Source organism: Triturus cristatus, chromosome 11 (assembly GCF_964204655.1).
Source record: "Triturus cristatus chromosome 11, aTriCri1.1, whole genome shotgun sequence".
Lineage (NCBI taxonomy): Eukaryota > Metazoa > Chordata > Amphibia > Caudata > Salamandridae > Triturus > Triturus cristatus.
Window position 1 is genome coordinate 108,621,982 of NC_140594.1, and position 18,209 is coordinate 108,640,190.

Below are 18,209 nucleotides of genomic sequence, written 5' to 3' on the forward strand. Positions count from 1 at the left end.
CTAATCTCCTGGTCACTCCTCAGTGACATAGACTCTGTCCCCTCTGCTTGCAGGTACTTCTCATCTAGAATCCACCTTCGGATTCCACTGAGCACTTTCTCCTCCTTCAGGAGCGGCACTTTCCTGAAGTCCTCCATTGGGTTTGACGGCGGTTTCCAACACCACTTCACGCATATGCACCCGGCTATCGTGGTGTAGGTAACTTGGGTTCTAGGGTTTCCATGGGTAGCATGGCTCTCTGACCTTCTGTCTTCCACGGGGTTTCTTCAGGGTCCACTGGGTAGGGTCCTTAATCTTTGAAAATCCAACCGTGACTTACACGTAGATTTGTATGGAGCACACTGTCATGTTTCCACCCTGTGCACGCTCTCCGTGGGGTTAATAGTCACTCACCTTGGGTGGTTCCTTGGGTCCCCAGCACTTCTACGTCCTCTCGGCATTGTCTTGATCCGAGTCGTGGTTCTTATACCACTTTCTTACTATATGGTTTGTTCCCCCCTGGGGTCCACCGTGTATTACGTGCTATTTACTGTGTTTCTTTGCAAAGTATTGTGTGCATTGTGCATCTCTCCGGGTAGGAGATATTTGTTTGGGTTAGAGAGTATTATATAATAAATGCATATTTTTATAAATACTTTGTTTGGTTCTTTTTCACTTAATCTATACTATACGATTGCATTCTTGTAAACAAGCCGCTTTACGCTCCTTTTGAACTAAGCTTGAAGGCTGCTCTCCACAACTGCCACTTAGAGAGCTTTCTAAGGTTGTCTAAGACCTCTTAAGTCACCATAAGGGTTGTCTGAACTGGTGTTAGGTGCCCACTTACATAAGTGGACATCACATACTAGGCCAGCTTCTCACAGGAACTGCATCAGGAAACTGTGGACAGCGTTTTTCGGCTGTGGGGCAAGCCATCGATAGACCTATTTGTAACGCCAGAGAACAGGAAATGCCGGTACTTCGCAAGTTGTCATTACCATCCAGGATCCTTGGGCGTAATGCGTTTTCGATGGCATGGTCAGGCACATTTACCTACACTATTCCTCTCCTGGCAAGACTTCTCATAAAGATGAAGACAGAGCCCTGCAGGATGATCCTCATAGCTCCATCTTGGCCATGCCATTATTGGTACACAGAGCTCCTTCTCTTTGAGAGACAGCCGATTCTCTTGGATCCCATTCCATTGCTACTGACAATGTCCCGGGGTCAAGTGCTGCATCCGGATCCCAAATCGCTTCGATTAGCGGCGTGGCTCCTGAACACAGAGAGTTTGATCACCTGAGTCTATCTACAGAGTGTAGGGACATTCTTTCCCATACCCGGGCTCAGAGTACTAATAAAACGTATCAAATAAAATAGAAGAGGTTTTGTCTCTGGCCAGGAATTGGGCATTTACACTTGCTCTTCTTCTGGCCAAAGGTGGTCTAGCTCATGCATCTATTAAGGTACATCTCGCAGCTATTTCACGTTTCAGCAGAACATCTTCAGGCCCTCTTTATGGTCAGCGAGAATAATCAAACAGTTCACGAAGGGACTTTTTAGAGTTTTTCCTCCGGTCAAACCTCCTCCACCACTCTGGCACCTTAATGTGGTCTTGGCTCAACTCATAAAGCATCCCTTCGAAACTATCCACAAGGCGGAGTTAAACTTTCTGTCATGGAAGGTGGCGTTTCTTCTGGCGTTGACCTCTGCTAGAAGGGTTGGTGAAATGCAGGCCCTCACTACCCAGGAGCCTTTTCTTAATTTCAAAGGCACCTGAGGAATGGGCCGCCGCCCTTGCAGAGTCCACCCCTGAGCTCTCCACCGATCCTGCCACAGCCTATAAGCAGTTTAATGAATGGATCACCTCCTCTCTAGATGCACTCATCCCCAAAACTTCCTCCTTCAAACATTCTAAAAGAGTAGCCTCGGCCCTTTGGTATACTCCAGAGCTTAAAGCCCTGCGCCAAGAGTGCAAGAGAACGGAACGCTCCTGGAGGAAAGACAAATCGGAAATAAACAAAGATGTTTATTCTACCTCTCTCTTAAATTACAAAACTGCCATCCGAAAAACTAAAAGCGCTTTCTTCCAGGAAAGAATAGAGAAAGCAGTATGCTCCAGCAAGGAATCCTACGCCATCCTAAAAGATCTTCTGAAAACCCCAGTACATGGACCGAGACACTCCACAGACCCCAAAGCGGACCAGATAAAATGCCAACAATTGGCGGATTTTTTTCATGACAAAATCCAAAAAATTCTCGATTCAATTCCCCCCGCGATTTCGTGCGAGGAAAACGATCTCCCGCACCCTCCAACACCCAGTTGTCTCTCCTCTTGGGGTCAAGTTACGACCGAAGATGTGGGAAACACGTTAAAATCCATAAAAAGCGGCTCTCCCAGGGATTCCGCCCCACTTCGAATCCTTAAGGAGGTAGCCCCCACGATTATTCCCCCCGTGACCCATCTGATCAACACCTCACTCCAACAGGGAGTTGTACCCCCGAGCTGGAAGGCGGCAGTCGTGAAAGCTCTGTTAAAGAAACCCTCCCTCGATCCCGAAAACCTGGCTAACTATAGGCCCATTTCCCTACTTCCGGGAATCAGCAAGATTGCTGAAAAACTGGTTAATAAAAAACTCTCCCAGTTCCTGGAGGTCAATAACATACTACAAAGTTCCCAGACGGGCTTTCGTCCAGGGCAGGGCACGGACATCGCCCTCCTGGCAGCGGTAGAGGAGGCCAGAGCGCTATTGGACGGAGGAGGATCAGTGGCAGTGATCCTCCTCGACCTAAGTGCGGCCTTCGATACCGTCAACCACCAACTTCTCATCAAAAGACTCAAGGGAGCTGGTGTAGAGGGCTCTGCTCTAGCCTGGCTTTCATCCTTTCTGGCTCAACGGACCTATCAGATCTGGGAGAATAACGCCCGCTCCTCCGAAATTCCCCTCCAATGTGGCGTGCCTCAGGGCTCCTCCCTGAGCCCCACATTATTTAATATCTATATGTCCACATTGGAGGAGGTCATCATCCCATTCGGAGTGAGCGTCGTCAGTTACGCCGACGACACACAATTAGTTGTTTCACTATCTCACCCCAGACAACAACCAGCAGACTTATTTAACTGCCTTGCGCAGGTCCATCGCTGGATGAACACCTCAGCCCTAAAATTAAATGGATCGAAAACGGAGGTTCTGCTCCTCGGCCCGAAAGGACCCATACTCTCCCCGAACATCTGGCCAGCCTGTCTGGGCCCTCCCCCTGAACCCAAAGAAGAAGTAAAAAGTCTGGGTGTGTGGCTCGACACCGACCTCTCGTTTACCGTGCAGGCAAAGAAAGTAGCCGGGACTTGTTTCGGGCTCTTGAAATCGTTAAGGAAAGTCCTGCCCCTCCTGCCCACCAACTCCCAAAAGTTGCTAATTCAAGGCCTAGTACTCTCGAGGCTTGATTATAGCAATGTGATCTACCTGGGCGCCCCTGAAGCGACGCTGAACAAACTTCAGAGAATTCAGAACACCGCGGCCCGGATTCTCACAAAGACCCCTGCCAGAGCGTCGGCCAAACCGGCCCTAAAACTCCTCCACTGGCTTCCCATAAGAGAGCGGGTCAAATTCAAGGCCCTGTATCTAGCTCACAAACTACAACAAAATCAAGGCCCCCCTGTTCTTAAGGAACTCATCATATCCTACAAATCCTCAAGACCTCTCCGCTCGGACACGGAAAACTTCATCGCTACCCCCAGATTCAACAAAGCCCGGTCAGGAGGAAGACGTTTCTCAGTCCATACTGCACGACTCTGGAACTCACTCCCCCGCGTCCTGCGACTCGAACCACAATATCTCCGCTTCAGGAAACGGCTCAAAACTCACCTCTTCCCTCAGTGAATCATGCTTGTCCTTAACCCTGATCCTCTGTGCCCCCCTCCCCCTCCTCTTCCCTCTCCCTCTTTCTCTCCCTTTTCCCACTGAACTTAGGAGATAGGATCTTTTAGCGCTGGGATACCTCCGGGTGACTATGCGCTCTACAAAATAAAATAATAATAATAATAATAATAATAATAATAATAAAGATGACAGGGTAATGCTACGTACTAACCCTAAGTTCATCCCTAAAGTTCCATCGGACTTTCATTTGAACGACTCTCTGGTTCTTAAGACTTTTTTCCCGCAACCAACAATGCGGAGAGAGCCCTTCATTCTCTAGACATTCAGCGTTGTTTGAAATTGTATCTTCACAAAACTAAACCCTTCCAAAGTGACCCCAACTCTTTGTGGCATATAGTTCTCCTCATAATGGCTATCCTCTCTCTAAACAAGGCATTGCACGTTGGAATTGTAGTGCCAACCAATACTGTCGCCAGGTGGCTGGAAAGCCCATCCAGGAGAGAGTCCATGCACATTCCACTAGAGCAGTCTCTGCCTCGACGGCCCTTTTTGCTGGGGTACTTAGCCCGGAGATCTGCAGGGCAGCAAACTGGAAGAGTATCCACACCTTTACCAAGCACTACTCCTTGGATTCTTTCGTTCGCAGTGATACCGTAGTGGGCCAAGCGGTTCTGAGGAACCTGTTTCAATGACGAGATTTCTGTCTCATCCCCCCTTCATTTCTAGGAACCTCGCACATTCTTTTGTATTATTTTTCTTACTCTATTCTTTTCTTTTCTAATATCCACATTAGGTGTTATTTGAAGATGAATAGTTATGGATATTCTTGTTTATCAGTATTGCGATTCCAATCGTTAAATGCTTTGTTTTAGTAGGAATTAAGAGTATACACTGGAAAGTTAGCGTTTTCCTTTTACTCTTTATCATGTATGTATATTTTATTCAGAGAGAATTAGAACAAAAATATGCTCCTAACTGCTAACTACTCTGATTCAAGCATGTGAATCTATGAAAGTTCCAATACTGGAGTAAGAAAATAAGTTACTTATCTGTAACTTTAGTTCTCCAGTATTGGAATCTTTCATAGTTTCACATGCGACCCACTCTCGACCCCTAAGAAAGCTAAACCTTTGAGACCTTTATGATTAAGTTTATGGCACTAGTGCTGTGAAAATCTTGAAGGTCTGAGGTTCTCTCAGGAGGGCTCTAGAAGGTGGGGTTGTTCTGATTGGCTAAGAACGTATTTTGGTCTCTTTTACAAAAAGAGAGGGATATGTTACAAAACTGAAATGGGGCTAGGCATATTTTTTCTAGTTTGTACTAGCTGTGCATTGCTGTTTTGATATATCGGGGACTCCCATCTCGATGACGGGGAAAGATTCAAGCTTGTGAATCTATGAAAGATTCATATACTAGAGAACTAAAATTACAGGTAAGTAACTTATTTTCTTGTGAATTGCAACACTCAATAGTGAGACCACTACAGTGACAAAGTTTAAATGGGACTTCGAGTGTGCAACTGTAGTCTAGATAGGCAGTTTCCCAACTGCCAACTCAACAGGGCAAAATAAACCCCTTTGCCAAGTCAAAAACTTCCTTTTTAATGTTACTAAGTCAACCCTAGGGAAGTCCTTGGTTGCCCACCAGGCAACGTGCTAAATATTAAAAAGAAGGGCATGCTGCTTGTTGTGCTCTACATGCCCTGACAGGGAGTACGCAAAATTACAGTTTTCACTGTAGTAAGGTTGGTCGCCCCATTAGCTAACATGCAGGTATACTAGCCACTGTGCTAAGCGCTTACTTCCACTTGGCACTACCAAAGATAGTACTCTAAGGTATCAAATTAATCATTACATTAAATCTGACTTATTGCTTCAGTCTTATTTACTGTATGTTTTAATAAGAAGATGACTTAAGAAAGTCACCTGTTTGTTGCTGAAACCCCTGGTAGTCTTCCCTGAATGTCTGTGACAATTAGGTTTCCTCTGCTAATAAGTGTAAAGCACTACCAGGATGAGGGAACAAAGTAAACTCTTGGTGGGAGGAGGCGTGACTTTTTCCAGCAGGATGACTCCTAGACTGGGACCATAGATAGCAAGCTTTAGGGAGGCTATCGCCTCAGTGAAGCAAATGCTGATCACACCTGAGCCTGCCAAATTCTTTGTGTCAGTAGACAGGCTGGCATCTCCTCCAAAGGGGGAAAATCTGCTTCAAAACTGGTTTTCCAGGAGGACTGGCTCATACTGCCCAGAGCTCCTCACAGGGGAAGAACTTGTGGGCCATCTGGTAAATAATGCAGAGTAGGACACGCTACGACTGTTTTTAGCCAAACCTCCAGGCAGTGATTTAAAGTGGGTAGGGTTGCCTCTTATGAGCTATTGCCCCATTTACCAACGAGTCCTCCCCTCCCATCAATGAGAAGATGGCTTAAAAGTGGCACCCTATAGCCACAGTCCTCAAATAACTACTGGACTGGGAAGAAGACAGAAGGACCTTCCTGCTGCTCCCTGGATCCAGCAAAGAGAGGCTTGGCAGAAGACTGAACTGCAATAGCTACACCAGAGAGACCCGCAAAGAGGTCTGTTCCTGCTGTGCACAATTTAGGAACAGAGCTCCACTTGTTCCAGGATGGAAGAAGTGACTCCAGGGGCTAGTTAAGTAGCCTCCTGTTAAGGTTCAGGGCCATCAAAAGCTAAAGAAACCTGCACCCGTCGAAAGCCCAGCTGCCGATCGCTGGGCGACAGTGTCAGCTCGGATACCAAGTCCAGACTTTCATGAGGTGTCCCCAGGTCTTTATGACCCATAGTCGTAGTTGAATTCGACTCTCGTCCCCCAAAGAAAAGGATTTGCTTACCTGTAAACAACTGCTGAACCTGCTCTAACTGGGAGACCAGTTGGCCAGTGGCGACTAGACCTGCACTACACTCCCCTGCGGCATTGTTGGACATTGAGTCCATAGGCCGGAGACAACCCTTGAAGTTTGTGAAACCTCAGGGTGGCCCCTGGAAATCTCACTGCACCTCTTTACCATCTCTTTAACATTTTCAGAAAACTCCGCATGCAGGACCACTCCTAATCTGGCCCATAAGACTTCTAACAACGACAGGTTAACTGTCCCCCTGGACCCGAGTGGTTCCTGTGACTGGCCCCCAACCCATTGTGGCTAGGAGGAGTCTAAAAGGCTTTTGAACCCTTTTGGCTAAAAACCATTTGCAAGGAGTTGTTGCATCTAAAAGTCTAAAATGAAAGTATTTATATCTTCGGTTCCCCTTGTTAGAGTTTTATTATTTTGGTGTCTGTTTAAAGCTAAAAATACACAATATTGTTATTCATTGGTTTTGGATTTTTATTGCATCAGGTTTCTTACCCACCCATTGTCTTGGTGCCTCAATTAAGCCTGCTCTGTCCCACTGCTATCCAGCACTGAGCTAAAGGTTTTCTTAAAGAAACCTAACTGAACCTGATAAAGATTGTGACATTATTACAAGGCAGTGTCTTACAACCACAACACATAATAACCCACTTTCCTACAGTCACTATTAAAGGTTATTTGTTTGCCCATTTGGCAGTCCTGCATTTGCTTGATCAGCCCTCTCTGTACAAATCACCAGTTGTGATGTGCTTTTTTCTAAAAGGGGGTTTCATACATGATGATCCCTGTGCCCTTTTTTTATTTGCAGTGGGACCTTAACTTGGTTCTTACCTTCTTGATGTGCATGCGTTTTGACCCTATGCACAGCATTTACTTGATGTTGCTGAACTTTACGACCATTTTCTGCATTGCAATCACCTCTGCACTGGGCATCCTTTCTCCCTAAAGAGATGTTTCCCTTCCATGTAGGACCTTCCATATCACTTTCTGTTCTTTCTTCTCTCTGCCTTATCCATCTAAACAGCAGAAGAGGCTGGAGTCCAGGACAGCTCTTAGTTTTTATATCAATCAAGTAAGGAGTAGTGGGTGGATTACCATGTCCTTGTTGTATTCACTGGTGCAAAAAAGGGAAGGGCAGTTTGCAACAGTATTTAGATGGATTGTCCTTTTTATCAAGATCTGCTCTCCTTTGACCAAGAAGAAGCCTCTTCAGGGCCTTTAGCCTCATTCCACCAGATCCAAATCCACCTAAACAGCTTTAGCTAGGAGGGTTGCAGTTCTGGTCACCAGCCAGGTTGCTACTTGGGCATCCATCCACACCTTAACCAGGCATTACTTATCGACTCTCACTCGATCCTGGTTTAAAGTCCATTCCTACAACCCACCACCTTGGAGCTTTGTTTTTTGTTGAGCCACTCTACAGAGTACATCTTTTGTAACTGGCTCTGTCGTCTGCTACCTCCCACCCTCCCATTGTCTGTGTACGCTTGTTTATTTAGCTTTCCCCACTGTTTGCAACTGCATCTCAGCAACATCCTTACAGTGTTTTTTAAACAATTTTAATTTGCCGGAGTGTGTGTTTGATGCATGAGTGCAAGGGGTGCTTGCATATGTGTGATTGTCTTAGCTCAAGCACACATTATCACATTTGGGGATTTGCTTGCATGTTATAAATACTCTGTTGCATTCCTTTGAGATAAGAAAATGTGCTTTCAATGCTCTCTTCACCGGGACCTATACAGGTTCTTCCGCTTTAAAGGCCACTGATCTGTAGTTAATGAGACCCGCATTGCTATGTGTTTCGTTATGTGCAGAGCTGTGGCCCTCGAAGCTGGGGAAACCCCATTCAAGTCTCATTGGTGCCACAGCTTCTTGTGATTGTGGTGCAAATTAGTTAATGTGGACATTTAAAATACAGAATTATCCAGCTGCCCGCCTTAAATTGTAAGTGAAATCAGTATGGGAAGCACATTTTCTTATCTCAGTGGTAATGGACCTTGTATGTGAGGGTTTATTTATTCACCTTTATTCCTCCTCAGGGAACTGCTTACCTGTTATACACACACTTTGTCGCATTCTGTTTCCTTTGAGATAAGAAAACCCTTCTGACAGCTTTGTTCTCCGAGACCGCAGAGACTGATTTATCCACTAGCAGGCAGACCTTGCTCTTTACTGAAAACCGCCTTGAAAAAGCCCAAGGCCAATGGGCCACATGGGCGAAACACGTGTCGGCTTGTTTGCTTTTTCTTTCGCAATTTATATTTGCATTGTCTACTAGTAATAAAAACATCACAAGCATTTCAATTGGAACAAAGTTTTTGACGTTGATTCTCCACTGACGTGGACCGATTAAGAAGGCACTACCCTCCACCATTTCTCGAGATAAGAAAATGTGCTTCCCCCCTCTCTCCCTTTGCACTTTTAGTGGGGAAATTTCATTCATCTTCTTTGGATGTGCACGTTAATTCATTTGCAAAATGACCATCAATTTAAATTAAATTATTTCATAAATTAAAGATTAAACAGTAATTTTCACCAAACATGATGCATAATTACTATCTCACTATCAAATATCTACCTTACTGATTACCTACTACTATCCATGTCAAGCTCTATTTTGCAACCCCAAGCCCCCATTAAAAAGTGCAGTGTTCACTATATCATAATACTTTTTTAAGACTACCGTTGTTCACGTTGCTACTTCCCTTCCATTTCACATTTCAATGCTAAGGTCATGCAATCGCTCATGCAGTAATACATAACAAAAGAATAAAGGCTGTTTCATAGAAATGTAGAATATAACTTTAAGCACACTGTATAACCACAGTGCTGTACAACACAGCTAAAGTAAACTAAACCAATAGCTGTCGCAGAGGCGAGACCTATTGGCTTTGGCAATGCCTGTTTAGAAAGTGTCATCTTTTTGCTTCCTCATCCATGCATCATTCCATTGTACATTAGCTCTTCTGGTAAGTTGTTAATTGCTCCCCCGAAACCTCCCAAACCACTTCAGCCCATCCCAAACAATGCCTTCCGCAAACCTCTTGAACTTAAGACACCTTTATTGATTGATGGTGTGAAATGCGGTACTTTGGAAAGAACCTATAAATGAGGCTGGAGAAAATAAGACCTCTTTCTCCGGTTCTATTCTAGAGCGGATGGTAAGGTATGGTTTGGTGTCTAAATTGGTGACTTTGAATCTCTAATCATGGCTTTGTGATTCGGAGCAAATCTGTTTAGTGCCTCATGCCTCAAAATGTAAATTTGTGGGATTGCTGAATGTAGTATAATAGTGTTTGGTGAGAAAACTTTTTTTTTTTTTTACATTTTCCAATCTCACCACCCGGTCACATCCAAGTTTCAGGAATCTGGTTTCACGGGGACCCAGCACGTTCTAAATGCCGCAACTTAGGTTTTAGTTGTTCCTTCTGCAATACAAATGTTCTCTGTAAGGCTTCTGCTGCTCCTTAAAGGTAGGGTTGTCTTTAAACATAAAATACAGCAGTTATTGTAAAGCAGGATTTGGATCTTCTGAATGTGTTAAATGTTTTCAGCTGTCACGCAAAACTCAAATGCTACCATCTTGAGAACCCTGAGTGTCATTCTTCTGTGTCTCTGGTTTGACTTTCTTTTCTCTCAAATTTCTCAATAGTGGCTCCCCTACCCTGCACCCCTGCATCTGGAGCTGTCAGATTTGGTTCGGATTTCCCCGGCCCCCACTACTTGAGTGATCTCTTGCAGCTCTGCTTTGCCTCCTCTCAGCGGGACCTGTTTGAGGAGGGCTGGCTAGAGTTTGTGGTGCGGGTGTACTGGCTGAAGGCCCGTTTTTATGCTTTGCAGGTCAGTTCCACGTAATACGTATGTGCATTTGCAAATAGGATTTATTACTAGTGGAAACTTTAAAGTAGCTAAAGACCGTGATGGAGACTCTAAACCATATCCACATGTTTCTCCACTGTGGGTACAGTTGTCACTGGTCATATATATCTTTTGTTTGTAAATTAATACACTTTTCTGTTAGCTGGATAGCTTTCAGTGGCAAGGCATAGTGGTTGTCTTTAAAGTACCCTCATGGGCACCTGTTAATTCAACAACTGATTTGTGACTAAGATCTCTTATTAATATCGCTATTGGATCTTAGTTGAACCTCATAAGTTGGTCCCATCGATTCCTTTCTACTTCAGGTATTCCCATAGAATGTCGAACTAAGCTTTGTTGTAGATGGGTTGAGGCATAGGCACTCTCCTTCTTTCTAGAGCCAAAAGGACATGTGACTTTGCTACTTTGATTTCGTGTTAATTGTTCCTGAGGATTTGATGGTGTTGGATGGGTGGATGGTCATATAGTAGTAACCAGGGCTTTGAGATTATGGGGAGAATGAAGAGTTTCGCCATTGCTGGGCACTGTCCTCTTTCATAAGTGTTTTATTTTCTTCCAAAGGGTGACATGGAGCAGGCCCTTGAAAACTATGATGTCTGCACAGAAATGCTGAATAGCTCTGCTGCTACCCAGGCCAAGGCAAGCAGTGACAGTGGCACCGTGATAAGGCTGCCCAACCTGCAGGCAGACTCCACTATCTCTTTGGAAAAGGTGAGTGTTGCTTAACCTGGTTTATTGTGCAAACAGTCTGAGTATAGTCAATCATCATCAATTTTGCACGGCATCTGCTGTGACTCAAGATTATTTTTGTGCTATGATGAACATACTAAAAAGTAAAATAGCAAAAATGGCATTCTGTGAGTCTCTAAGAATCCCCACCCTATTTATAGCTGAGTTGGGTATTCTGTTTAAAAATCCCCCCAAAATGCAAGTAAATGCAGGATCAAGGCAGCTTAACAGCAGACCTCCATCCTTCCTTTCACATTCAACGGATGCTGTTTTTATTAATTGCTGACCCTGCCACTTAAAGAAAAATGCTGGCATGTAGGGGAGGGCATTGGGGGAAGTATGTGGCGGTCCCCATGATGGATGAATATTTCCCTGATGCCTTAGTCACATTAAGAAAGCGGAAGTTGTCCCTTAAGGACAGCTTCCACTTGAAGGCGTTGGTATGTCATCAATAGTTTACCACCACAATTTTTGCCACAAAGCATTGAAGCATTTCATTACGATTCTTAAGGCGCCACTTTTTACATGCCTCCTCCTTTTGGATTGCAAGGAATCACACTGTGTGCATTTTGCCTCATAATGTACCTTTCCAATGTTTTAACTCTGGGTTTTCCAGTCACAAATACTGTGATTTGGTCAATCAAGCTTTGCAACGACAAAACCTTTCAGGGTACTGGAAGTGTTAAGGGGCTGCACTCATAGACTGTTGTTGAAAGTAGCACAGACACTCCTGAGCACACATCTAATTACAGATGTTTTTCATACAGATCGAGAAGAACCTCAAGTCCCTGGAGCGATGCCAGTCCTTGGAGGAAATACAACGTTTGCATGAGGCTGGCGACTACCAAGCAGTTGCCCATCTGTTACGCCCCACGCTCAACATTAGCGGATATGGCCGAGCCAAGCACCTGGATTTTGTGATTTCTATACCTGAAAGACCAGCTCAACTGCTGCTACTCCAGGTTTGGAAGTGGAAACGAATGAGAGGCTTGGTGCTAGTTTAAATACATTCTGTGAGTGCTATCGCTTCATCCTGGAATGGTCATGGTGCAGTGCTTTAGCAACACAATAATAGCTGTTTACAAAAAATCCAGGCCAGGTGCTTGGGTGGGTAAGACATTTGTCTGATGCTTTCATTACTTCCATACTCTTCCTGTGGCCTCCGAGCTTAGATAATTTGTTGGTATTAATTCCAAACTCAAGTGAGCATTGCAAACCTGTGTTTGGTCAACTGTGATTAGAAAGGGATGCCCATTGTATCCTTAGAAGGACTGAATCTGTGTCTGTTTGTAAGATACCAATGAGTTCTATTTAGAGTAAAATTATCTTATGTGGAGACCTCAAAAATCTGTCAGGGACCTGACCTCCTAACCGCAGGTTGTAACCCCTGGCTTAGAGCAAATACGACACTGAAAGACATTTGATTACAGTTTGCCTCTAAGCAGGTGGTTTGTTTCCTCATTAGACTGGGAAATTTTCCCAAACTGCCAAAGGTATTCATTGCGTTGCCTTAAATGCTGATGGAGAAAATAAGATATATTTTCATTTTATTAGCTTTAATAAATGCTGTCAGCAAAGCACTGTGAAAAAATAGCAAATGATCTCCAGATAATGCAGTGCAAATGTAATGGACATGCTCATAAAAAAGTTGCAGATGAGCACTAGCGCACATCAGATGTATCTTAATGAGGAAGTGTGGAAGGAGCATGGACTGGAGGTTGAGCAGGTTGGCAGTTTTATTTTACTCCAGTGACTGGGATGACGTAAAACATTCAGAAATGGCGATGATCAGAGTGTATAGAGAGGAAAATGTTGGATTTAAACAGCAGAACCTACTTTTTGAGAAGTTCAGTTGATAGGGGGCCATGAAGAATTAGCGAGGGCTAACATAATGCGCACCTGTTTACATTTCAAATTAAGTGAATCTGAAAGTTAGGAACCTCAGTTGAGCCCTTAAAGAGAAGAATGAGAGGATGATGTGAGTGATGGACCAGAGATAGGTGGATAAGTTCAATAGCGATTGGAGAGGAAACAGATAGCAAGAAGTAGGGACACCACTAGAGAAAATAGCTCCATACTAAGCTGCTGCACTTTGTTTATGTTCCAATGCATTGTTTGGACTTCTATCACTTGGCACTTGTTCTGCAACTAATAAGTAACAGACTTAATTAGTGGCTCAGTTAGATATGTTGCTCTTTACGTGATATGTATTTTGGGTGGAGTCTGAAGCTTAAGTGTCCAATGTAGCCTCAGAACGACTGGTGCGTAGGCCCAACCCCTCACCCACTTACCTGTGACTGATCCTCCTGCCAGTCTAGGCCCTTTCAAACCCAGCTTCCTCCGCCTGAGGCTCCTGGCTCACCCCTGGCTTCAGCTCCTCATCTCTTCTCTTTTTCCCACTTTTAGCTTCTGCTCATTCTCTCTCTCATGTGTCTGCTTTCTCCTCAAGCCTCTTTCTACTTCTCAAGCCTCATTGTCTCACCTCAAGCCTCTTTTCACTTCTTTAAAGCCTCTTTTTCTCTTCTCAAGCCTCTTTTTATACCTTTCACTCTTGCTTTGACCTCCACTCGAGCCTCTATTCAAATTTTGTCTCTCATCTGCTTTTCTCCCCCGTTTTTTCTGCCCCTTCGAACCTCTTTTCACTCTTTTCAACTTTTGCCTCTCATCCGCTTTTTTCACCCTCTTAGCCTCTGTTCTTTTCACCAGTTTTTTGTGCCTGTTGTGCCTTTTCAACTTGTGTGCCTTTTCCTCCAGTCAGGCTTCTGTTGCGCTCTCTGCAGCCCCCCTCCCATGCATTTCCCACTTCTCTTCCAGGGGATACTCATCAATAGTCATAAGCACAGAATAGTCCCGCCCACGTGCGAGGACCCTGGACCAATAACAAAAATATATGCATATACATCTCTCTATATATATATATATATATATATATATATATATATATATATATATATATATATATATATATATATATATATATATATATATATATAGTGCATATATAAAATAATAAAATATGCGGTATAAACCATAATAATAGGCACAAATATGCCAACATTGCATTGAATGTTTTTTCATTTGAAATACTTAAAAAAACATATAAAATAGTATTTTCATGACCCAGAGAAAGTGCCTTTAACTTGTTTTTGAACATAGCCTTTATTTTCAAAGGAAAAAGGCAAGGTAATAGTAGGCAGATTATGTCACGGCTGTCCAAGCTCCTCAGGATCAGGGTGATGCTCATGTGGGTCCACCTCCTGATTTCCCCACACTCTGACTATACAACTGTTCACAGAGCATAGAGGTAATCAAGCGAGGGATAGGGTAGGGAAGGTACTGCAAGGGAAGGGATACCTGAAACGAGAGAAACACACAGGTTAGCACAAGATCATTCCCTGACTACTCTCATTTCATTCTCGCTAAGACCTGTCCGTACCATGAGCCTTCTCTCTTCCTGGGTGTCGCTGATCGTAAGATACGTCTCTCACTTATGGAAAGCTCCTTCCTAATCCCTCACAAATCATAGAAGAAAATAGACCAACTCCAAGCATCCAGAAACTGAGAGAACAACCCCCCCCCCCCCCCCAGGAGGTGTGGGAAGAAGATGCTGCAAAGTGTTTGAGCTGGTTAGAAGAATGAACACAACTAGAGATAATAGAGTCCATAGGCAAATGTTCTACCTCTACAGACCCCTACAATTGTCCCGGATGCAGGTCTCGTGAGTCATTGAACAAAGGGCATCTCAGCCCGTTCCAAAATTAAGCAAGAAAAGAAACAAGCCTCTTTACCCCCTCTCCGGAAACTGAGAGGCAGAACCACAGTAGCAAAGAAATGAGAAAGAGTTCTCTCCACCTCCGGTCCGGATGGCAAGAGTCTTACCCCTTGGTTCTCGACCTGTACACAAGTCTCGGGGTTCTTCCTGGTTTTCTCTTCTACTGAACTGGGTCCCCCTCGGGAGGTGATTGGGTGACGCCGCGAGTCCTCCCGTTTCCTGGGGAAGGTCCGCTGCAGGTTCGCAGCCGGTCCGCTGCTGCCGCAAACAAAAGGCCCCAATGGTCTCCCACCGCTCAGCCGAGCGACGGGGAGTCAAGATGGGTAGCTCCGCAATGAGCCCAGGTACGCTACCGTCTTAGAAAGCTGGCGTTCTCTACTGGAACGCGGGTTCTCCTCGCCAACGCGTCCCGTCGGCAATCGAATCAGTATCACGTACGACGCTCCCAGCGTCGTACGCGATTATAAATGCGTGGCTCCTCCTCCCCGAGAGGAAGCCGGGAAAGGTAGTTCCAACGGAACTTCGGGGGTAGGCGCGGCTCGTAGCTCACGGCCCGACAGTACTCCCCCCTCCCAAGCGCCTCCTAGCACCTGGTTTGTTCAGATTCCGGGCATAAAATGCGCGCACCGCACGGGGAGCATGGACCCCTGAGCACGGTTCCCACGAATCGTCTTCCGCAGTGTAACCTTTCCATGACACCAGGTACCACAGGCATCCGTGGCGGTACTTGGAGTCTAGGATGCGTTGTACCTCATATTCCTTTTGCCCATCAACTAGTACGGGTGGTGGTGCTTTCCGGGGTGTGCCTTTTGCAGGTTTCAGCAAGCTGCAATGAAATACCGGGTGAACCCTCAATGACCCTGGCAAATTTAGTTTATAGGCCACTGGATTTATTCTGCGCAGGACGGTATAGGGGCCTATATACCGCGGATGAAAAATGCTGCGATAACGGAACCATAGGTTCTTTGTGGATAGCCAGACTTTATCGCCTTCTTGATAAGTTTGGCCCTCCTGTCGGTGTCTGTCTGCCCATTTCTTGTATGATGCCTTTGCCTTTTGTAGATGGACTTGGATGCGTCGGTGACTTTTTAAGAGGGCTTTGATGTGTGCTGCTACTGTCTGATGGTTCTGTACTTCACTAGGGATGGCCACGGGCAAGGTGTTTGCATGGAAACCCGTATTGGCTCGAAATGGAGTTTCCCCTATCGAACAATGCCACGCGTTGTTGTATGACAGCTCGGCCAACCACAGCAAAGATACCCATGAGTTTGTGGCTTCGTTGGCATAGCATCGGAGGTATTTCTTGATGGTTTGGTTCAGCCTCTCCGTTTGCCCATCGGTCTGCGGATGGAAACTGGTGGACAGCGCGTCTTCCACATGAAGAGCTTTGCACCATACGTGCCAGAACCGGGCTATGAATTGAGGGCCTCTGTCGGCGATGATGACCCGAGGAATTCCGTGCAACCGAACTACATTGGTCAAAAGCAGTTGGGTCGTTTGGCTGGCAGTAGGCAGGTTTTTACATGGAATGAAATGGCCCATCTTCGTTAAACTGTCTACGACCACCAAGATGGCGTTGCATCCCTGATCCTGAGGGAGGCCCAAGATAAAATCCACGCTGATTGACTGCCATGGTTGCGATGGAGTGGGTAGAGGCTGTAGCAGTCCTTTGCTCTTGTTCTGTTCGCCTTTGGCTCTGGCACAGGTGTCACATTGTTCTACCCACAGCTTTACGTCCTGGGCCAGACTTCCCCACCAGAATCGCCTTTGTACCAGGTGCATGGTCTTTTTGAATCCAGGGTGGCCGGCTATCAACGCATTGTGACACCAGTTGAAGGCCGTCAATCGGAGAGCGTGGGTAGGTAAGTATAGTTTGCTCTCATGCAGGGGGGTGCCATGTTTGAGAGTTCTTCGAACATCCTGTGCGGCCCACTTCTTCCACTATTGTGGAGAGCGGTTGCTGGTAACTAGGTCCAAGAACTGGTTGGCGGAGATGGTACATACCACTCGCTCGGGGGGTATGATTGCTCTCTGTTCTTCCGGGTGGTTTTCTTCCGCTTCCCCCTTCCTTGACAGCGAATCCACCTTTTTGTTGTCTGCCCCGGGTCTAAAGGTGATCACAAAGTCATATCCTGCAAAAAACAACATCCACCTCATTTGTCGTTGCGACAGATGTCTTGCCGTTCTCATGTACTGTAAGTTACGGTGGTCCGAATAAACGGTTATCGGATGTTGTGCTCCCCAAAGGTAATGCCTCCACTCTTGGAAGGCAATTTTTATGGCCAGAAGTTCCTTCTCGGCCACCGTATAATTAACTTCTGCTGCATTTAGTTTTCTGGATAGGAACGCCACTGGGTGCAATTGTCCTGTATGTTTGTCCCTCTGTGAGAGCACCGCCCCTGTGGCCACATCCGAGGCGTCTGCCTCCACTATGAACGGGATCTCAGGCAGGGGATGTCGTAAGATGGGAGCGGTGCAGAACGCCTTTTTCAATTGCTCAAAAGCATCCGTGGCTTCGGATGTCCAAAGAAAAGGGGTAGCTTTACGTAGCAATCTAGTTATGGGGGAGGCCACCTGCGAGAAATGAGGGATGAACCTCCTGTAATAGTTTGAAAACCCCAAAAAGCATTGTACCTCTCTCACGTTCTTGGGAATGGGCCAATTCTGAACTGCTTCCACTTTCCTCTCTGCCATTCTAAACCCCCGGAGATTTAACACGACTCCCAGGAACTCTACCTCAGTAACGCTAAACTCACACTTACTGAGTTTACAATAGAGACCATTGTCCTGTAGTGCGTGTAATATGAGCATGAAGTGACTGGTATGTTGTTCTGCCGTGACCGAATAGACCAGAATGTCGTCTTTATAGACGATCACGAATCGGTCCACGTATTCTTTTAAAACATCATTAAGGAAATACTGGAAAGCCGCCGGGGCGTTACACAGCCCGAACGGCATAACCAATTATTCAAATAAACCAAAACGAGTCTTAAAAGCCGTCTTCCACTCATCCCCGTCCCGGATCCTCACCAGGTGGTATGCCCCTCTTAAGTCCAGTCGGGTATATATCCGGGCCTCCCGGACCTGATCCAACAAC

At 45.5% G+C, this 18,209-nt stretch overlaps 1 protein-coding gene across 8 annotated transcripts in view; it reads left to right on the forward strand.

The window, feature by feature from the left end:
* Nucleotides 1-18,209, forward strand: part of CABIN1 (calcineurin binding protein 1) — a 1,566,474-nt gene that overhangs the window by 348,187 nt on the left and 1,200,078 nt on the right. For all 8 annotated transcript variants that reach the window (XM_085634628.1, XM_085634623.1, XM_085634621.1 and 5 more), the window contains 3 exons: nt 10,385-10,572; nt 11,173-11,322; nt 12,108-12,302. In XM_085634628.1, the coding sequence (XP_085490754.1) occupies nt 10,385-10,572; nt 11,173-11,322; nt 12,108-12,302 (533 nt within the window). The remainder of the gene's footprint in view (nt 1-10,384; nt 10,573-11,172; nt 11,323-12,107; nt 12,303-18,209) is intronic.